Source organism: Alternaria alternata (assembly GCF_001642055.1).
Source record: "Alternaria alternata strain SRC1lrK2f unplaced genomic scaffold CC77scaffold_28, whole genome shotgun sequence".
Lineage (NCBI taxonomy): Eukaryota > Fungi > Ascomycota > Dothideomycetes > Pleosporales > Pleosporaceae > Alternaria > Alternaria alternata.
Genome location: NW_017306217.1, coordinates 203643 through 224434, shown reverse-complemented (window position 1 = coordinate 224434; position 20792 = coordinate 203643). Strand labels below are relative to the sequence as shown.

The following is a 20792-nucleotide window of genomic DNA, read 5'->3' as shown; positions in this document are numbered from 1 at the left end:
CTTCCGTTTTTGGTCATTATGTGACTAACGCGACGGCAAGCAACGTGATCCAGATGATATCAGTAAAAGGATCCATCTTAGCAGATTCCTTACGAGGTGGCCGAAGTTCCTATCTATAGACGCCCAAGAAGAAACTTGTTTTCTTTTAATGAGGTGTACCTAGAAATATATCACGAACAGTCTATTCTAGAAGTATACGTTTTTTCTTGTTGAGGCGGTAATGAAGATGTTTGTATATACTATTAGGGTTCCAATTCTGATAAGAGAGCACAATTGAGAATGAATGAGCTACTTCATAGATTAGCAACAAAACATGTGTGCTGTCGACTAGAATATCCTCTCGCTTTTAGAAAGTGGATAATTGGTATTTTGAGTAGGAAACGGCACAACCAACAAAAGAAGGAGACAAAAGAGACACCACACCCACCAAACCTACAACCTTGCCGGTCCAATCCAGACCAAATGTGACAGTAGGGAGACGGTGAATACCACTCGAGACAAGTCAAATTACGCCCTCACCGTGACCGATTTACCTTCTCATAAGCAAACATGTTATCCATCTACTCTGATAGTCCTATCACACTATCACACCCTATCCTTCAGTCTCTCATACTCCTTGACCTCGTAGAAACTCGGTCGCTTTGCCTTCCCTTCGAACCGGATTGGATCCTGACCTTCACACCTCTCTAGCCGAAACTTATACATCGCCGTTTCCTGATCAGTCTTTGTATAACTCGTCACCCGATACAGACCATCATACCTCAAGCCTAGCTCGGGCCGGTACTTGTTCTTCTTGTTGAGCTGCGCAGAGCGAACAACTCTGATCTGGTTACCCAGATCAGCGGATTTGAGGAGATGGATAGTGTTCTCTGTAGGCGTGGAATTCTTGCCTGGTGTGCCGGAGTAATCGATGACGTCGCCGTTGTCGACGTCCTGATATCCATTGCCGCCTGAGAGGACAATGGAGTAGGCACCGCGCTCCTTTTCACCGTAGATACCGCCTTGGGCTGAGCCATGAGCCCCATCACGGACAGTACAGAGCTGAGTTGGCCACCACTGCCCTTGGACGAGGTCGCCATTCCCGTAGTGTTTCGCATCGATGGAGAATCGTTTACGGTAGGTTTCGTCGAGGCGGTCACTCGTGCGGTTTCCAGTTTTGTTAGATACGATACCGCGGAGAATATCTTGGTTCAGGTCGTTCTTCCACCAGCGGTTGTACAATTGATATGCATCTGCTTTCAAATCCCATGGAAAATCTGTTCCCGCTCTGAAGATGCGAGGAAGTCCGTATTCAGGGCTCAGCATGTTAGCCTTCCTGACGAGGAAGCGATTGACCTCAAGTCGTATTTCAGCCTTGTGTACATGGTCGCGAAGAGCATCATATAGCTTGTCAAGCTGAATAGCGGAATTCGTGTCTTCGCATTGTCTTATACAAGTTTTGAGGGCTTCTAGTGAAGTGAGCTCTGGGGGTCGCTTCTTGCTCATCGCCTCCATCATATGACCCTTCATGGAGATAGATGTATACCATTCTGGCAGCGGTGCTCGTACGGCATATCTGTCTGTATTGCTTTCCGAAACAGGTAAGGCGTTTGATGGTATGGTGTTCGTGGTATCTGGCTTGTTTGCTGCTACTATAGCCGTTGTTGCTTGTGCAGCCGTCCGGTCCGGTGATGTGCCTGTAGTCGACGCTTCGGCAAAAACTGTGCTGGCTGGCTTCTCTTTGAGAGTATCCTTTGGTCTTCTCAGTTCCTCAACCTTATCCGCTCGCTCCTCCACGTTTTGCATGGATTTTTTGTACGCATCGTCTTTCTTCTGCTGTGCGTCTCGACATTTCGCTTGCTTCTCTGCATCTGCCTTCGCCTTTTTAGAGATGTCTTCTTGCGATGACTGCGTCTTCTGAACCCTTGGCTTTTTAGCGCGAGGATCCTCTGGTATATGGGCTTGGGTTGAGGCTTTACGCTTGATGCCATTCTGTGCTGGTATGATGGCTTTTGGCTGCACCACGAAATCATCTGACGTAGATGGTTGTTGCTCCACATTCTTGAATGGATTCAAGTCATACTTCGCTCGGAGTTCGTTCATCTTCTTGCCTAGCAAGCGCATGCTGTTCTGATGCTCTTCGCTGTTCGCTTCAGCATGTGCTCTCGTCTTTTGTATGATCCTCGACCACGCGTCTGGCCCTACAACGGACGCCTTTTCAGCATTTTGAGCTTTCTCCAACAGCCATGCTGGTGGTTCTGCTATATTCTGACTTTCTGGGGGTGGCATGTTGAGTGTGGTTGGTGTCTTTTGAGTTGTAGTGGTCCTGTTTGTTTACAATGTTAGGCGCCGAAGTGCGTTTGTTACGTAGTCCGCTTGCGCTGGTAATAGGCTGCTAATGGCGAAGTGCGGGGTAGATGAGAAGAGCAACGATTGTAAATATCTGAAGCCCCTCATAGGTGATACAGAATGCAATAGACCTTGGTCGTGGTTGTCTTACAACTGCATAAGGGCAGGTAATGTTAGGGATTTTGCTAGACCTAACTTGAACCTAGGATTTATGGTAGGAAACGTTGAAACAGTTGCTGTTGTCAACAATTCAGATTGTGTTTAAGAGTTCGGGATGACTGTTGACTAGATTGAAGCCGAAGCGATAATGAAGTTTGTGGGACATTTGTTGAGCGCAATCGTTCCCCAGGTCGCGATGACAAGTGTCGCGCTAGCCTTGTATCCCTGAATTGTGATTGGCTTACATGTTCAGGACGTGTTTTACGCTAAAATCACTGATTGGGCAGTCCGCAAGGATGGAGCTGCACCTTTAGGTCTGCTAAAGGCACACGATTTGCAGAGCAACGTTGTTCAGTTTTGTGCTTTAGTGAATTATAGGAGTGTAAGAGCTTTATTTGTGTTTCGCTGGAGTTTACCCGGTCACCGAGGTACCGTGGTAGTCGTCGTGGTACCGTGGTCAAATTGGGCGCACTATATACATGTTGGAATCATCATATTGCGTGTAAAATGATCTCAAAAACCGATACGTATGATGGATCGTCAGTGCAGGCAGTATTATCGTAGTCCGCGCAGGAAAAGAGCCGAACTGGGACAGAACCAAAGCAAGACATGGAAGCCTAGGAGGGCAGCCATGTAACACATGATAGCAATGCTCATATCCTACTAACATGCAGACGGAAGGAAGGCTTTCAATCCCAATAAGTGTAGCCTTACCAGTTGAACTGTACAGCGCCTGGGCAAGCTCACATACAACTGCCTGGGGAATGCCTAGGTAATATCGACCAGACGATACACTTCGAAGACGTTACAGGTGATGCTTTCTGATAAGATATCTAGAGTGTGTCTAAGATACGAAGAGGGCAGCGGCATATTAAACGGACTGGTGTACTCAGCATATCGATATATTCCAAAAAAAAAAAAAAAAAAAAACCACGATATGCTATAATTTGTGTAAAAACTGAACTGGGAGCAGTCGACCACATTTTGAGCTGTTTGAACTAAACAACATCGCTTACCATTTCATCTCTATATGCTTGGGTATGTCTATCAACATAACAAGAAGGAAAAAAACGCTATGCGAAACGCCACGCCGAAATGCATCCACCAGAGAACACTTATTTTTCATTACCCTCAACGACCTGTCCTAGTACCTCGCCCTCAACCATAGCCTCTCCTGGTCCCTTACCATCACTACCGACCTTCTCCATTGGTGTACCCACCAGACTCTTACCCTCAACCCTGTCAGCGCCAGAAAGGTCGAGATCTCTCTCCATGTCCGCACTTAGGTTGACCCATCCACGAACACTGTCTTTCGCTCGGCTGAGAATAGCGGTGTCTTGTGTTAGGCTCTTGTTCTTGGCCATAGTTTCGTCGAGCTCTAGATCGCGCGCGCTTGTGTTTGCGACACGTATGCCATTTTCACGCATGACTTGCAAGATGGCACGGGTATTGAGTCTGAGCACCCTCTCAGGCTCCTTGGCGCCGAACACTTTTGTTGTTACCCAGGGGAACAAGACGCCGAAATCGCTTTGAGAGAGATGGGCAGAAGCAATTGGATAGAAGATGTGTGGACCACGCTGCTCGGGGAATCTCGATTGTGAGGAAGCAGGCTTAGCGACGATGCGCTTCGTTTCTCTGAAGTTCGAGGCCCAATTGAAGAAGCCCTCGGAAGCGATGGCAAGAAGATTATTGCCGCCGGTAGGAGAGTCATAGCATGGCATTGTCTGGCTTCGTAGCCAAGCAGTATCAGGACTTTGGATGGGTAGGGTCCAGAGATCTAGAAGAGTGACTGGGTTTCGTGGCGTGATCTGGCGAACTAAACTCGAGTCCGCGGATGGCGTGTATAGCGGCTTGTAGCGTGGAATATGTGTCTGAGGGCGGTGGTAAACTGATTTGACGAACTGAATCATTGTGCAAGCACCGAAAGAGTGGCCTGAGAAACTGATCGCACCCGGCTCGTGAACGTTGAGCAGGTTCGAGAACATGCTCAGCATGCTCTTACCATTGGGTAGGTCTTGTGCTACGTTCTTCAATTGACGGCCCTCATCGATCTTCAACACTGCATCGTGTACCATGCCTAATTCCCATAGCCGTATTCGCAACTGCTCGTCTCTTGCCTCGTATGTTTCTGTACTCGGCTTGTGGGCGATTGACCTGTATTCTACACGCTTCTTCTTCTCCTTTCCTTCTGGAGTATGATGGATTGCGAGAGGTGAACTGCCATCACGATGGTCTGCCGCAACGACTACGACTCCATGGCTTGCAAGCGAGCCGCAGATGTGCGAGTATGCATTCCTTGTTCCACCTAGACCATGCGAGAACATCATGACAGGCCATCGTTCGGATTTCGGTGGAGGTGCGAGGAGTTCGGCGTTTTGGTGTACAGGCATGGAAATATAGTACAACAACTGGGGTAGTGCTCTACAAAATTGTCAGCGACATGTTCAGCTAGCGACTTGTCTCAATTTGCTCACGAGAATACTCCAGCAAAGGCGCTGTTCGCACCCAAAAACCTCGCATAAGCACTAACATATTCCCTCTGTGGACTTGGGATCCATCTCACAGCCTTCTCATTACTGTCCTGCTTACACGGATAGAAGATGCGGAAGGCTATAGTTGGCAGGTCTCCAGGAGGCGCATTCACACTCGGGCTCTCTAGGTCGCTTGTGGGTATTTCTACATCTACAGAACCGACTTTGTATGGCCCCGTATGCGCTGGGAAGGCCGGTGTTGGGTTCAGTCGATTAAGCCAGGTCATATTCGCGGTCGTAAGCGGGCTTGCTGTCGCGGTCGGGAGGCGCGAGGGCAGGCCGCGTGTGAGAGATCTAATAGTCCGTAAGAACGACAGTGTGATTGAGGAAACTTCAACAAATGATGGGTCGATGGTGGATATGCAGAATAAATGGACGGTCAGAATGAAATGCCGCAGTAATGCTATGAAAGTGTGCAACAGAATGGGAATGGAGACTGGATGGGAAAGCGGCCACACTCGCGCATATATCGATCATGGAAGACATGCCAGTGACGCAAATGCCCATGCTAACACGCAGCGCTACTGCCAGGGACATCCTCGGAAGCACGCGACCTCCGAAGTTGGCCAGTGAGATCCATGCTGTGGCAAAGCAGGTGGAAAGCCGAGGTTTCGGACGCGTTCCGGCGGGTACAGAGTTTTCTCTATCGTCTTCAAGCATTTCTGCGCGTTCAAGATTTGTCCCGAGTGTTGCGAACTTGTAGTTCGTCGTACTGCTGGCTTTTTGCCCGATGCGAACAGCGTTGCTCCAATGGTGAGAGTGGTGATGGCGTGCACGCATGAATCTCTCGCCAAAATGACGACACTTCCAACGTCACGATCGCTACAAGATCGCGCTAAGCCTCAAGCCGCCGCGTCCCGACATCGTGGGCTACATGTGATCGACAAGTTCCCGAGTAGCGTGCAATCAAGAGGTATAGTAAACTGGGCGCGATCCAGCATATCGCATAATGTCAAAGTGGCTCGTAGATCTGAGCAAGAAGACGTGTAACCTGCAACAGACCTACCGGGATCTAATGTGGATAACAAAGGTGAACATCTTGTATTCCACATTACATCGTCAATCGATCTATGAACGCACATATAAACACCTGGGGTATGCTGCATGTATAAACCAGAAGCCAAGTGATGCCGTGTTGCAGGAAGGCCTGCATCCCACTTCCCAATATGCTAGCAACATCCTCCTCTCCTCCTACTACCCCCACCAAGCCTGAACACGTCTTCCCATTCGCCCAACCCACCAGTTTTCTTCCCTCGTCTTCGATACCTGACGCCGTCATCTCCAAACCCACTCTTGATACTTCCACCACCGTCATCCCAACCCAAGTCACCATACTGTATACCACTCGCAGGATCATCAGGATCAATCTCGCCGAGCTCAATTTTAGTCAAGATCATTCGCGCTAATCGGTTGAATAGCTCCTCCACGTTCTCTCCATTCAGCGCGGAAACTTCCACTGCTACCGGTATGCCATTCTGCCCCGCCCATCTCGATGCGACTTCAGCTGGAACTTCGCGGCCATCGGGCGCAACGGTATAACTCGCATGTAGATTTGCATTTAGACTCGGTGTCCGACTCGATTGTGATGATGGTGTGGGTGGTGGGAGTCCGCTTTCTGAACCGGGTGTACTACCATAACTGCTGTATCCCCCACTCATGCCTATGGGCACACCATCTTCAACGTCGTTCTTGTTGCCGGCAAGTATGATTGTTATGTCCGGTCCAGCCAGCGCTCGCGCATCATCTAGAAACGTCTTCAATTGCTCGAAGCTCCGCCAGCTGCTCACATCGTACACCAGGATCGCGCCAGCAGCGCCGCGGTAGTAGGATCGTGAGACGGAGCGGAAGCGTTCTGTGCCGGCGGTATCCCAGAGCTGAAGTTTTATTCGTTTTCGCGAGGCCGAAGAAGAGGGCGAGCGACGGCGGTCGGCGATATGGACGATTTTAGAAGAGAATTCTACCCCGATCGTTTGGCTGGATAGTACGCGCCCTGGGGGTTGTTAGTGGGGGCTGGAGGCGGCGGAGGAGGGAAAGTCGCGTACATTCAGACTTCACGAAGCGGTGGAGGAGGCAAGATCTATGAGGCTTGGTTATTCGGCATGCATCGTTGGTGCTACTCTTATCGTGAACTTACTTGCCAGCTCCGCTGGGACCCAGCAGTACAACCTTTGCTAAGTAATCATACATGCTCCCCAGCTCCTGTGTCTGCTCAGCAATGCTCTCCCAAGCTCAAATCATGTCCATACCTACTTGTAACGGCGGCTCGCTGCTCCGCGTCGAAGCATTCGACACGGCTCGATTCCTCCCCATATTGACAGGCCTGTTTGCGTTTCTGTGGGCGAATGTGGAGGTTTATTCGGCACTATTCACGGTCGCAAGTGTCTTCCGGGCAGTCCTTGGTAGCGAATAGGGCAAATAAGGCTTCTAGTGGGAATCGATGCGGTGTTGTGTTGTTCAACTTGGCTTATCTTTGTGACGCCAATTGGTGGACCCTGGCCGCCGCGCTTCGCGACATCGTCACGCGCACGGCAGCCATCCTTCATTTAACTCCATCAGGCAAAGACTTTGACTATCACATCACGATCCTCTAGTAGATCTGTCATCTTGACGATTAATCCCGTTAGAGTGAAATATTTCATCTTCACATGATGGTAATAGTATGTTATTGCGAATCAGATTGGATTCGTAGACAAGTCTGGAATAACAATATCAGGAGTTAGAAGCTATGTACAGAGACTCCCAAAAAGGAAACAGGGAAAGATGACGACAAGATACTGATAACTAAGGAAAAGACCAAGAAGAGGTGGTATCCTAAACGCTTCACCAATAATGATAACAACAACAACAATAACATCCACCCCACTGACTTGTCTCAGAATAACGCGATTGCTAGCCCCATGACTACTGATCTCCCATATCCCTCAACGGCATGTAGCTGGTCTCCTCCTTATTCCTCTTCCTCGCAGCCCACGCATCACTGATCCAGTCCTTGAGGGTAGAGAACACGCCAATCTTACTCTGCTTCTCCATTTCCGCTTCCTTTTCATCGATTGGCGCACCGGGATCGAGTACACTGACCTTCATCCAGCTAGGTCTACTCCAGAACTTGAGATGTAGAGAGCTGAGGACGACACTGACAGATGAGCATGCCATCGCCGCACCAGCAGCCATTGGGTGGAGTGAAAGGCCCCAGGGCAGGAAGAAGCCCATTGCGAAGGGAAGACCAATGAAGTTGTACATGCACGCCCACGCCAGGTTCAGCTTGATGCGGAAGAAGATATCACGGCTGAGCACTAGGGAAGCCGGAATGGCAAGAAGATCCGTGTTGGTCATAAGAACAATAGACGCAGCTTCCATAGCGACGTCCGTACCAGTAGAGAGGGCAATGCCAATGTCGGCAGAAGCGAGCGCAGGGGAATCGTTGATACCGTCCCCAACCATGCCGATCACTTTACCGCGAGACTGGAGGTCTTCGACGATAGCTTTCTTGTCTGCGGGTGTGGACGAAGCATGGACGTCTGAAGCGTCAATGCCAACCGCCGCTGCGACAACAAGGGCGGAAGCGGATGTATCACCGGTAACAATGGAAGATGATATACCCAGACGTGATAGCGCAAGAACTGCAGCGCGAGCCGAAGGCTTGATAGTGTCAGACAAGCTCAACGTGCCAGTGTAGGTGTTACCAATAGCGGTATGAATCGTGGTGATGCCAGCAGAGCGGTTCTGAGACCCGCCTCGAGGATTGGCATTCGCAGCAGGTGTAAGAGGTTCTTCAACAAAGTCCGGGACATTGACACCCTTGGAGGTGAGGAAGGCTGTGTTACCAATAAGGACCGTGTAGCGGGTGCGCTCGCGAGAGATGGCTGCTTCGACCGTCGCGGTAATGCCTTTACCGACGACAGCTTCAAAGTCTCCAACAGAGCCGTCTAAGCTACCGTCAGGTCCCAGACGGAGATGCTCCTTCGCAGAGAGAACGATGGCTTTGGCGATGGGATGCTCAGAGCCCATTTCCGCAAGTCCAATGAGCGTCCACCAGAGGTTCTTCTTTTCCGTGCTTTCCCAGCCTCCTTGTATATCGGCTTGAGATACGCTCATCTTGCCCACAGTAAGCGTGCCGGTCTTGTCAAAGATGACATGGTTGATTTTGGTGGCAGTCTCGAGAGCAGCACCACCCTTAACGAGGATACCTTGCTCAGCTCCAACACCAGTACCAACCATGACAGCGGTAGGTGTCGCAAGACCCAGGGCACATGGACAGGCGAAGACGATGACAGCGATGCAGAGTTTGATGCAAACCATAAACTTTCCGCCACTAGCGTGATCGAGGAAGACTTTAGGCGGGTAGGGTAGGACGTGGCTGAGTACCATCCATCCAACGAAAGTTGCGAGACCGAGAGTGATAATGATAGGGACGAAGTAACCAGCAACGGTGTCTGCAAGGCGTTGGATCGGGGCGCGGCTTGTCTGCGCTTCCTGGACAAGGCGCACAATCTGACTGAGCTGAGTATCACGGCCGGCTCGAGTAACAAGAAATTCCAGACGTCCGTTTCCGTTCACAGTACCGGCCATAACTAATGCGCCCTTCTTCTTGAGGATGGGCATAGCTTCACCTGTAACCATGCTCTCATCAAGGTACGATTCTCCACGTGTTACTGTGCCATCAGCGGGAAGCTTGTCTCCTGGGCGAAGTATGACCACGTCACCAACTTCGATGAGCTCGGTAGCAATGACCCTCTCTTCAACAGCATTGCCATCAGTTGACTTGCGCTCCATCTTTTCTTCCTTGACGTCCCAGTCCTCAGCAGCTTTCGCAGCAGCGATAGGATCCGCGTAGATAGTGGTCATGGATGGGGCCAGGGACATGAGGTTAGAAAGCGCCTTGGAAGTTTGACCCTTCGCCTTGTTCTCGAGGTAACGGCCCAAGCTGATAAACGTGATCAGCATAGTACTGGTGTCAAAGAGTGTTGTCGGCTTGGTATGTGGGGAAATCAAGAGCGATACCAGCATCGAAAAGATACTGAAAAAGAAGGCGGACGAGGTACCAAGCACGACAAGAACGTCCATCGTGGGAGAACCATGGCTTAGCGATTTGTATGCAGACACATAGAAGCGCTTTCCGATGCCGAACTGAACTGGGATCGTGAGGACCAGACATATCACGTCGCCAAGATATAAACCGGGAATGAGGCGTATACCACCGTAGTTGATGAATGGCAGGAACATGGGGATGAACATGCTTGTCAAGAACACGGGAACTGCAAACCAGGCGGAGAATACCACAGCTCTTCTCCATTCCTGGATTTCTTTTGTCTTTGCCAGAGACTCCAGTTGGGCATCATTGTCTTCAGAGTCCGCGACAAGCGCGTTGTATCCAGCTGCTTCTACAGCCTCCACGATGGCTCGCAGACCAATGATTTGAGGCTCACGTTGAATAGTGGCCCTTGAAGTTCCGAAGTTGATGGTTGCGGAGGTAATTCCAGATCGTTTTCGCAACAATCCTTCGAGTTCTTGAGCAGCGCTAGAGTTGGGCATTCCATAGATCTTGAGTTGTACAGGTACGTTGGCTGCTGATGACTGCTGTATACTACTGTCGACGGACGACAAGACATTGGCGTCGAATCCTCGGTCCTCGATGATCTCTACCAACTGCTCCTCGGTGAGCTTGGAGGGATCGTGGACGATCACGGCACGATTGGCGAGCAAACTAATGTTGAACTGGTATACACCCTCAACGTCCTTGAACCCGCTCTCAATGGCTGATGTGCATGCGCCACATGTCATGCCCTCAACAGCGACAGTCGTCGTCATTGTTTTCTGCTGTTTCCGACCCTTGCTCTTCCTCGGTGCTGGTGTCGCGGCCACGGTATCCAGCACCTGCGCGTCAAAGCCAACATCTTCTATCGTTTCGGCCAGCTTCTCCGGGGTTATAATTGTAGTGTCGTGTTCGATGACAGCGCGCTCGGAGAGAAGTGATATGCTGAAAGACTTGAGTCCAGCTACGTCCTTGAAAGCGCCTTCCACGGCGGATGTACACGCTCCGCATGTCATTCCACCAACCGAGAGTGTGGTGGTGGAAATGTTTCCATTCATTTCCTCCTCTTCATCTTCGGAGTCGCTCAGGAAATGATCATCTGCACTATGCGACATTGGTAGATCCGACGAGAGCACTTCTGCATCGAACCCCCTGTCATCGATGATCTCCCTGACTTCTTCCGCGGTGATGACCTCGGGATCGTGCTGGATAACAGCACGCTCCATCACTAAGCTTATCGACACATTCCCTACTCCCTTGACGCCCTGGAAACCCGACTCGATGGCAGAAGTGCATGCGCCGCATGTCATACCTTCAACCTTGAGCGTTGTTGTAGCCATGTGCGCGGTCGCTGTCGCCGGAGGAGCCATATTGGCTAGGGTGTCTTTTCGGTGCTGTCAACTTCGGACGGTGTTGCGAACTGGAAACTGCGATGCTGGACCAGGTGCAGCATTCGACGGGTCAAATTGGGGGCGAAGGCGGGTCGTACGAGGCGGAAGGATCGGAGCGAAAGCGATGGAATGACTGCGGCGGTACTGCGACAGCGCGAGGTTGCAGACGCGAAAGGACAGCGGACTCGCGAACAAAAAGGAAGGCCAGCTTCCGGTAGTGCCAGATGGCGAAGTTATTAATATGGCGATTGATGAACGGAGTGCAGCAGCCACAATCTGTCCCAGTGCTGATTAAAGCCCAGCGCCGCGGCTTGTCGAAAGGAGGCTAGAGCGGGCCCGAAGGATGATGATAGGCCGTGATTGCGAGAGGGCCGCCACGAGCTGAAGGTCAAGCTGTCAGAGTATAAGCGCGGTGCAATGCAGGGCACACTCAATGTCCGCAGGCTGACAGGCAAAAGATTAAGACTATTTTCGAAATCTAGGATCTGGGGCTGTCTTTGCTGCGACACGGCCATAAGACGACAGTGTTTCCTTCTTGGCATGTGAAACAGGAAGGAACGTAAAACCCTTGCTTGATGCTCAGGTGAGACACGCGCAGCCTCAGGTTCTGGATCGATTTAACCGAACGAAACAAAGTGCTATTGCGACATGTCTACACACAGTCTGAGGGTGCACAGTCACTCTGTCACCGAACACAAGTGGGCCGGACCTGGTGTGTTTGGGAACTGTAAGTGCGTACGCTATTGACTGAGAATGTGTGGTGAGAAAACCAGCTCGTGTATGCGGAGCAGACGGTGTCGGATACGAGCAAAAGGTCTGTGTCACTGACCGCAGGGCATCTTCTTACGCGTTGGTTGCGAGCTTGGATGCCCACTGCAAGAAGAAAACACGCACCTAATAAGCGTTATTGTTGCTCCAAAGAATTGCACGAGCTGGATGGAACCAAGTCCGAGCGTGAAGGCGAGTGGGGTCGACAGTCGCGCGGGGCAGTCGCGACCGACCGCGATTGCCAAGAGACGTACCTCACATGCGTAGTTGCCTGCTCGTCCTCCGTTATACACTGATGAGTTGATTAACTCTGCAACCTCCACCACTGCAGATACTGTAACGTCTACACTGATTCAACATGGAGCAAACCAAGGCCCTCAACGCTCTCGAGCCCTTTCTCGCTCTCAGCAAGTCCGCAACTTCTCCACGAGCAGCATCGGACTTGATCATGCAAGCCACCAGTGCGCCAAACACATATGTCTTCGCCGAATTATTGCAGACACCCAACCTCCAGAAGCTACGGAGCTCGGAAGAGTACGCCTCGTCTCTTACTCTGCTCGAGATCTTCGCCTGGGGAACTTGGGAGGACTACAAAGGTATGTTGGCAATCGCCTGAACATTGCATCGTGTTGCTGACCATGTGAAGCTCATCCAAATCTCCCAAAACTCTCAGCACAGCAACACCAGAAGCTCCTGCTACTCTCGCTACTGCCGCTTTCACACTCCCACAACACCCTTACCTACAAGCACCTCATGACAGCTCTTGAATTGCCTACCACACGCGCTCTCGAGGAGCTCATTACCACTGCCATCTACTCCGGCCTCATTACCGCCACACTCGACCCCGCACACTCGCTTGTTTCTGTCACATCCATCTCACCACTCCGCGACCTCGCACCAGGGTCACTACCCACCCTTCAGAATACCCTGCAATCGTGGTCACAACGTTGCGATTCAGCGTTAGCAGATCTGGAGGCACAAGTTGCCAAGGTAAAGAAGGAGGCGTTGGACCGAGAAAAGATGCGTCGGAAGAAGGAGCGAGCATTCGAGGCAGTCATGCAGGCCAGTGACGAGAAGAATAATGGCAAGCGGAATCTAATGGGTATGGGGGGCGACGATGCCATGGAGATTGACGAGGACAGTGGCAACGGCAGAACTACCAGGGGCACGAAGAGGGGACCCGGAGGATTCAGCTTCGGCAACTCGGGAAGGCGATAAGGCGACAATGGATGTAGTACCTCGCGCTACTACAACATATGCTGCAAACATATCACCTCCTCGTAATCACAGCTTACCCCCCTCCAAAGATTGAGCGGTACAGGAAGCTGCCTTGCCCATAACAAATGATGCTTGCAGAGGACTGAGGGACTTCATGCAGAGCACAGTCCTGGGGCCTTATTAGCTCTCACACGGCTAAGGCGGGAAGTGTTCTCAGCAGAACAGCCAGGAGTATCAGTAGGCACTTGATAGCTCTACCGCATGGACCCAAACAACCATCACTTCTATAGTGAGAATCGACGAACATAACAATGACACCAAAGATACCACAAGAAACTGATTGAACATCTAAACGTGATGGATTATGACTATGTGCCGTGCATGCCGAACCCCGTCCCCTTGTTGCTCATCCAAAGCTCGCTGATCTATGTAAGTGGTGAAAGAATCATTACCCGAACAACAACAACAAAAAGGCCCAGCAGAGAATCTGGGGTATCTCGCGAATCGCCCATGCATAACCCGCAAATCCCTCGTCAGAACGCCATTGTCTTGGAGAGAAAACGCCATGCAGTGCAGGAAAGAGAGAAAAGCGACCAAGTTAAAAAAAAAAAGCCCCCCAACAACAATCATTCTGAAAGATAGGCCACCATCATCATCGTCGTTATCATCTCCTCGATCAAAAAGCATTTGTAAACATAATGATAGCCGCTTCCAACACCTCTGCATCCATCATCCAGCTGTGCCCCAACTCCAGCTCCTAAGCTGGAGCAGCGGGTGGCTGGAACGTCTGAGGCACGGCCTCGCTGCTCTCGGCCTCAACCGTCGACTGGTGCAATTGCGCGATTTGGCCAGCCATGGTGCGCAGAGCTTCTCGTGTCGCGTCAATGTTGAGCTCGCCGCGCTCGGATGCTTCTTTGAGGTATTGTTCCCATTCCGGGTCCATTGGTATGTTCATTGCGCCGGAAGACTCCCGCAGGGCAGCGGCGTGGAGCAGACGCGCGTTCAGAGAGAAGCCTACCGAGGAGGATAGTTCGTTGGAGGTTGAATCCGAGTCGGATTCTTCGTCTTCATCTTCTTCGGCCGAAGAAGAAGAATCGGGCATTTCCGTGTCGCCTCCATTGTTGTGTTGCATGGGTCGTGTAGACTGGCTGTGATGATGATGGTGGTGATGGTGGTGGTTGTGTTCTAGTTCCTCAATCTCCACTTCAATGTCTGTTTTCACGTTGATTCCCGCTCCGTTGTTCCTTGAGGAATAGGCTCGTCGTGTGTCGACCCATGCCCCTATGTCCACGCCCGTTGTGTCTACTACTCTTACGCCCTCGTCCCGCTCGTATCGCTCCCGTGCCCATAGGGTGCCTTCCCACCTGCAGAAGCCTTGAATCTCCGCTTCGGTCAGGCCAAGCCGATCGAAAGCATCGAAGAGGCGCTTGTGGTGTGGGAAGCGTCCAAGACGTTTTCGATGTGGCTGAAAAGCGTAGTTCAAGCCTGGGTACCGCGCTTCGATGGTGTCGAGCGACCCGTAGAAGTTTGCTGTTTCGATGCGAACTTCGCCGACAAGGTTTTTGGAGAGATGGGCGCTGAAGGAGGGTGGGTCGGTCGGGGACGGCGTTGGGAAGAGCGTGTTGTAGACAAGCACGCTGATGGGGTTTTTGCGGTGCATGGTTGCTGCTGTGTGATTTGGCGCTCTTTGAGTTTTACAGTGGCAGAGGCGAGGTTTGCTGGTAGGGAAGTATGCCGCGGTGCGAGGGAGGAAGCGCGGGTAGATGTGCTGTCGTGGTCGCCCGCAGATTGCGCGTTTGAGGGTCGAGCGTGGAAGAACAGCGGAAAGTGGGTTGTCGCAGAATGTGACCGCCTCACCCGGCACCTCTCTCTAACTTACTCCTTACTAAGGAGTCGGCCAGTGTGTGTGCTGACCTCGGGCGTGACCGCTGTTTCCAAGGTTCCCACGTTCTGACGCCGCCTAGCTCTCCCACTAGTTATCAGACGCTCTTCGGAGTGGTGCACACCGGGTACCTGACAGCTGACTCTGCTGTCTTGCGCGTGGGAATTTCCAAAGTCAGTCCCGTGAATGCTATTTGTAAAATCGCTGATTTGCAAGGAGAAGATGCTGGATCCTATTCTTTGCTGCGCTATCCTGCAGATCTTGCGGGCCAGAGGGGAGACCCCGGCTTTTGCTGCGAGATTGGTCGGGAAGGGTGGACGGCGTTTTGCGACGAGAATGCGGCACGGCGAGGATGTGGAAAAACGGTGCAGCTAGCCGCGACCACACAACACAAGCTTGCAAGGTCTGGACGTCGAAGAGGGCGAAGGGCGGAGGAAGACGAACACGAACACGAACAGCATCAGAGGGGAGCAGGCGGATATAAGACATGAAATCGCTCGCGCTCAGGGCCCTCTGCTCTCACCGCCAGCACATGCACGATTATGGCTCACTATTATTCTGGATCCTCCTCACAAATGGCCACACACATGTAGCAACAGGGACCAGACCCTGAAGGCCGCTATGCAAAGGCTCACACCGACGATCCCCAGTTTTTGCTCTTTCACCAGACTGACCTCGGCCGCCCTGTTGAATCTGCCGCCGCCAGCTTAGCACGCAGACTAAGCATAAGCTTCACTGCACCTGTCAGGCCTCGCAGACCGAAGACACGACCATCGTCTGTTTCTTTGCTGTCAAAGGAAGCCTTGTGTCATCATACCTGCGACGGCGGGTGAGTTGTACCCCAGCGCATGAAAGACCAATAGGTCCGCCGCCTCCGATTATCCGGGCCCGAATCTTTGGCATGGATGCCGCGGGACGAAGCATGCACGAGGAACGACTGGTCCAACTCTCTGTTCCACTGCCATGCCTACTGCAGGGTTACTCCAACTCGGCCCATGCCATGCAAGCCAAGACTGTGCGACTGTTGACATTTCCGTGGGAGCGCTCTTGCCGGCGGCGAGTGTCAGTGTCCTTTCACTGCGCCACCAAAAGATACTCGCGATGCAGGGGTGGTGACGGTGCTGGATTTTCTTTTTCCATCTTTGAGGGTGTATTGTAGGCGGAGAGTGGATAGTTCGGCGTCATCCAAGATTGGCCGCCCATCATGAATCACGGGGTCTCCGCTGACACATCGATACCTAGGCCGCTGCCTTCCATCCACACCCTCCAACGTCTACACACTCAGTTTGTCAAAACCCGTGACGAACTGCTTCTTTGTAGTTCCGTCTCATCCACACCCATGATCGACTGTTGCCTGCGATCCCTCTGTCTATACAAACAGTCTCAATCTTGCACTCTTCCGAAGAGTCCATGTTGTGCATCAAGCTCAGTTTATCACAGCGATTTCTTGTACAGCCCGGACGCATTTGTACTGCATCATTATTGTGTTAACAGATAGGGCGAAGATGTGATATTGCGCCACCAACATAGTGATTGTCGGCCTTCACACAGAGCAGCCGGAGCAGATGACACAAGGCTAGCAGCGTCTTGATGGTGTCGCAGCGCACCATGCGACGATGATAAAATATAAGGCACCATGCGTCTCGCCACGCAGAATCTAGTATTCCGGCTTGCTGGTCTCCTCTCCTTTCTCTTGACCCTGCGCAACAGACATGTCTGCTACTCAGGCACTGGAACCATCCGATCCGTTGATGGGACATGGTTGACTGTCTTTTGATAGCTTTGCGACGGCTGAACTGGCTTCTCTTCCAAGCCAATCTTTCTCTCCGGCCTCCCGGGCGGCAGCATCGCCTTCCACAATCAACAGCCCGAGTTCAATGCCAACTATTCAGCGCTAGCCGGGCTTGCCATCGCCTCCGATCAAGGCATCACGCACATCACATTCAAATTCCATGGGCTGGTAGTGGGGGGTAGCGTCTTTATCGCTGAGCACTGTGCATGATACTCAGACCGGCTATCCTATTTGATATAGACAGGAAGCCCGTAAAGTACTAGAGACTCTCTTCTATGTTCACTAAGTTCCCGTTGCTAGTCTCCCCGTCCGAGTGCATTGGACAGCTGAAATGGACCTACTTTCAAACACGCCAGTCGAAGCCAGTTGGCCGCCTGCATAACTTCGATCAAGCCACCTGAGGACTGTGGAGGTCATTCACCTTCCTGTTTCCATTGCAGTTGAGGAAGTCTGCGATATTGACATCTTTTGGGGCGGCTTTGGCAATTCTGTCACCTGGCTTTGAGCCGTTTACACACCAGGTCTTACGAGCCTATCCCAAACCTATACTCCTGTTCAATACTCTTGGACTATGAGCTCAAGTAACGTATCTTCTCATATTTCGAACGTCGAAAATGTCTATTTCCCCGGCAAGTCTTTGTCTGGATAAGAAGTTCTTGACTGGCTATGTGGCAGGCCTAGAATGCCCTCATCTCTTTGGCTCGATAACGTCCATTAAATAAGTTCTTAGTCTCGCGAAAGCCTAATTTTTCCTTCTTCTTCCTCTTTCCATTTCAGCGCAGCGCTGTTTCCACTTTCAGGGCGTCTCTCCAAGTTGTTTATTCAATTTGGTATAGAACTCCTTTATCCGATGAAACATGAAAGGTGATTAACCACATGGGCGGGAACATCCTGTAAGATTACAATTTTCACTCCTCGAAAGATCACTTCCAAGATTTCTCTCGTTGAGAACCACCATCCAACGCTGTTCAGCCATCGCAGGTCTCAATCTTCTAGCAGATCGCGAAACCACTTTGTACCCGTACTCCATGTGCAACGGTACGCAGAAGTTTGCATACGTTATGGATGCGTAGTTGCCACATTCAAACCCTGTTCTCTCTAGGTGCTATTGGTGTTAACTTGTACCTAGCTGTCGCTGCCATGATTCGTGGTGTTATGACTAGGCTGTGAGATTATCATATAGTACAATGGAGCCAACCATCTACTCGGAAAAATGCTTTCCTCATACCATGTTTGTGAATGATGATACAGTATCAAGAGCGTATGAATTCATGTTATTGAATCGCATCTAAATCCTCGCGAAAAGAAACATTTTGCTTCATCAATGGCCTGATACGTAGGCTTGGTTGGGCGTTAGTTCTTCTGGAAGCATCCTGTCTTCGTTCCAGCTTCTGTTTCTTCCCGTCCCTTTTCTGAAAACACGGTTGATTACACGTATTGCTTCCTGATTTGCGTTTATTTTACATGTGTTACGCGGCTAAATCAGAAGTTACTGCGGAACCCAGAGAACGAGAATTTAGATCAACAATAGAACGAACAGATCTTGTTTTGGGTCGATGTCCATCATGCTGAGAAGGAAAAGGTGCGTGAGTACTTCGCTGTACCTGAAGACTCTGTAGGAAGTCCCGGGAGTGCTCCGTTGATCCAAAGTGTCGCGTATGTGATGAAGCTGTTCGGGGCACGCGACGCACCATCGAAAGTCTAGCAATGACGCAACCGAACCCCACATTCACCGCAGGGCGATACTCGGCCGCGCAGCATCGCCGAACGAGCACAACGGCAGCAAATGTAGGTAGTGATGCCGTTGAGCAATCATCCAAAAACGATCTAGAACGTACTTCGATGGCGTCGCACATGTGCAGGCGTGAGTCAGGCAAGATGCAGCCTTTTAGCTTAAAGCCGTCTCGGGTTTAACGCTCACACTAACAACGCGGGTGGTCATCAGTCTTTTGTAGGATGAGAGCTTTTCCGTTCTTCTTCAACCGTTCTTTATCCGATCTCTGTAAAACTAAAACTGATACTGATTCTGTGTTCTGTTACCAAACGTTGTTCCAAGACCCTTGAGTACAAACCCAGAACGCAGCACACATTTCCAATATGGCTCCTGCAGCCTTAACGCGAATCGCCGGTTTTCTCGGATTTACATCACTCAACGCAACAGGACGAGATGCATACATTATTATTACACTACGGTCATTAAGAATGTTCACGGCAGGCATTCCGTCGCTGATTCTTGCCCTTTTCTTCTCCTCGCTCAAGTTTCCGGATTCAAGAATTGGGGTCTTCATGACATTGACTTTGTTGGGAGATGTCCTGCTGTCATTGCTGCTTACTCTCGTAGCGGATAAACTCGGAAGGAGAAGGATTTTGTTCATGGGTAGTGTAATGATGGCTTGTTCAGGTGTTGCATTTGCTCTGTCGGAAAATTTCTTCGTCCTTCTGGTTGCGGCGGTGTTCGGCATCATCTCTGTCACTGGTGCGGACTGTGGCCCTTTCAGGGCTGTCGAGGAGAGCATTTTGAGTGGCTTGACAGATGAGACAACAAGGAGCGATGTGCTCTCATGGTATGTCACAGCGACAACCATGGCTGGAGCTGTTGGTGCGGAAGTCGCAGGAAGAACAGTACATGCTCTCGAGAAGAGCAGCGGCAACGTGACTAAAGCATATCATGCTCTCTTTTGGGGCTATGCAGCCTTCGGGGTGCTTGGAAGCATTCTTTGTCTCGGTCTCAGTAGCAGATGTGAAGCTGCTGGTGAAAAGACTGCGGAGATGAAAGAACGAAGACGTGGTGGCGGTGGTGATGGTGGTGAAGAGGAAGAAGTACTACTAGAGGCCATGACACCAAGCACAACGGATGAATTCGATCAAGACCGCGAGAATGTAGGACGACCAGCAAACATCAGGAGCCCACCACTACAGAAGAAACAGAGCTACTTCAGCCAAATCTCAAAAACTACACGATCTGTCATGTATAAGCTTTGGATTCTCCTGGCTGTCGACAGCTTAGCAGACGGCATGACACCCTATTCGCTAATGAACTACTACGTCGACCAAAAATTCCACGTTTCGAAGTCCACGCTTGGAGATATCACTTCAGCTTCCCAGTTTCTCTGCGCCTTTGGAGCGATCTTTGCCGGGCCACTAGCTAAACGTATCGGCTTGATCAACACTATGGTCTTCACCCATCTTCCTTCTTCGATAGCTAGCGCCTTCATCCCACTTCCTTCAAGCGTCGGCTGGACAGTTGGACTGCTACTTTTCCGAGCTACTCTGAATAGCATGGATCAAGCTCCACGTACAGCTTTCATTGCTGCAGTTGTGAAGCCTGAGGAGCGTACAGGAGCCATGGGTATCACGAGCATGCTGCGGACTTTAGCCATGAGCGTCGGACCATCGATCACAGGATTCCTTTCTGGAAGCAATAATTTTTGGGTGGCTTTCCTGGCTACTGGAATCTGCAGAGTCACCTACGATATCGGACTGTGGATACTTTTTGTGAATGTGAAGGTAAACAAGGACATCGGACAAGAAGAAGACGTGGACAGCGTTGACGACGATGCTTGGAATGGACTGCTCAGTGATACGGAGAGCGAAATCAGTAGTGAAGGAAGGAAGAGCAAGGATATTGATCACGGAAGCAGGGTATAGTGATTCAAATGCTCTGAGTTCTATCCTATCAATCGGAAAATGA

The 20792-nt window shown here is 51.0% G+C and overlaps 7 protein-coding genes across 7 annotated transcripts; 2 read left to right on the top strand and 5 right to left on the bottom strand.

The window, feature by feature from the left end:
- Window positions 1-243: 243 nt before the first annotated feature.
- On the bottom strand, window positions 244-2648 carry CC77DRAFT_1025344 (hypothetical protein). Its single transcript, XM_018526050.1, has one exon. It carries the CDS (start codon window positions 2266-2268, stop codon window positions 586-588), a length of 1683 nt encoding a protein of 560 aa, XP_018380429.1. The 5' UTR covers window positions 2269-2648; the 3' UTR covers window positions 244-585.
- A 969-nt stretch (window positions 2649-3617) lies between these two features.
- On the bottom strand, window positions 3618-5245 carry CC77DRAFT_897084 (hypothetical protein; the record flags this gene model as incomplete). Its single annotated transcript, XM_018533542.1, has 2 exons — window positions 3618-4908; window positions 4962-5245. Coding segments are annotated over 2 exons (1575 nt in total), but the record flags the coding sequence as incomplete, so codon positions are not given.
- A 786-nt stretch (window positions 5246-6031) lies between these two features.
- On the bottom strand, window positions 6032-7390 carry CC77DRAFT_1025341 (ras-domain-containing protein). Its single transcript, XM_018526049.1, has 4 exons — window positions 7269-7390; window positions 7153-7217; window positions 7061-7095; window positions 6032-7008 (listed from the first exon to the last, which is right to left on the bottom strand). The coding sequence occupies exons 1-4, from the start codon at window positions 7326-7328 to the stop codon at window positions 6188-6190; spliced, it is 981 nt and encodes a 326-aa protein (XP_018380427.1). The 5' UTR covers window positions 7329-7390; the 3' UTR covers window positions 6032-6187.
- A 529-nt stretch (window positions 7391-7919) lies between these two features.
- On the bottom strand, window positions 7920-11420 carry CC77DRAFT_1013551 (copper-transporting ATPase-like protein; the record flags this gene model as incomplete). The annotated part of the gene is made up of 1 exon (XM_018523842.1): window positions 7920-11420. The coding sequence occupies one exon, from the start codon at window positions 11418-11420 to the stop codon at window positions 7920-7922; it is 3501 nt and encodes a 1166-aa protein (XP_018380426.1).
- A 1147-nt stretch (window positions 11421-12567) lies between these two features.
- Window positions 12568-13427, top strand: CC77DRAFT_1066510 (COP9 signalosome subunit 7; the record flags this gene model as incomplete). Its single annotated transcript, XM_018528905.1, has 2 exons — window positions 12568-12805; window positions 12856-13427. The coding sequence occupies 2 exons, from the start codon at window positions 12568-12570 to the stop codon at window positions 13425-13427; spliced, it is 810 nt and encodes a 269-aa protein (XP_018380425.1).
- A 699-nt stretch (window positions 13428-14126) lies between these two features.
- On the bottom strand, window positions 14127-15292 carry CC77DRAFT_487745 (hypothetical protein). Its single transcript, XM_018531886.1, has one exon. The coding sequence runs from the start codon at window positions 15085-15087 to the stop codon at window positions 14185-14187; it is 903 nt and encodes a 300-aa protein (XP_018380424.1). The 5' UTR covers window positions 15088-15292; the 3' UTR covers window positions 14127-14184.
- A 3785-nt stretch (window positions 15293-19077) lies between these two features.
- Window positions 19078-20779, top strand: CC77DRAFT_487727 (major facilitator superfamily MFS_1). The gene has a single exon (XM_018531885.1). The coding sequence runs from the start codon at window positions 19199-19201 to the stop codon at window positions 20747-20749; it is 1551 nt and encodes a 516-aa protein (XP_018380423.1). The 5' UTR covers window positions 19078-19198; the 3' UTR covers window positions 20750-20779.
- Window positions 20780-20792: the final 13 nt, after the last annotated feature.

What these genes read in the sequence shown, in the direction of transcription:
- CC77DRAFT_1025344 (XM_018526050.1), bottom strand. Translation starts at nt 2,268, where the DNA reads ATGCCACCCCCAGAAAGTCAGAATATAGCAGAACCACCAGCATGGCTG.
- CC77DRAFT_1025341 (XM_018526049.1), bottom strand. Translation starts at nt 7,328, where the DNA reads ATGGGGAGGAATCGAGCCGTGTCGAATGCTTCGACGCGGAGCAGCGAG. An exon ending in GGTCCCAGCGGAGCTGGCAA is followed by an intron (nt 7,096 to 7,152) that starts GTAAGTTCACGA and finishes CAAGCCTCATAG; the next exon opens with ATCTTGCCTCCTCCACCGCT. An exon ending in CCGCTTCGTGAAGTCTGAAT is followed by an intron (nt 7,009 to 7,060) that starts GTACGCGACTTT and finishes AACAACCCCCAG; the next exon opens with GGCGCGTACTATCCAGCCAA.
- CC77DRAFT_487745 (XM_018531886.1), bottom strand. Translation starts at nt 15,087, where the DNA reads ATGCACCGCAAAAACCCCATCAGCGTGCTTGTCTACAACACGCTCTTC.
- CC77DRAFT_487727 (XM_018531885.1), top strand. Translation starts at nt 19,199, where the DNA reads ATGGCTCCTGCAGCCTTAACGCGAATCGCCGGTTTTCTCGGATTTACA.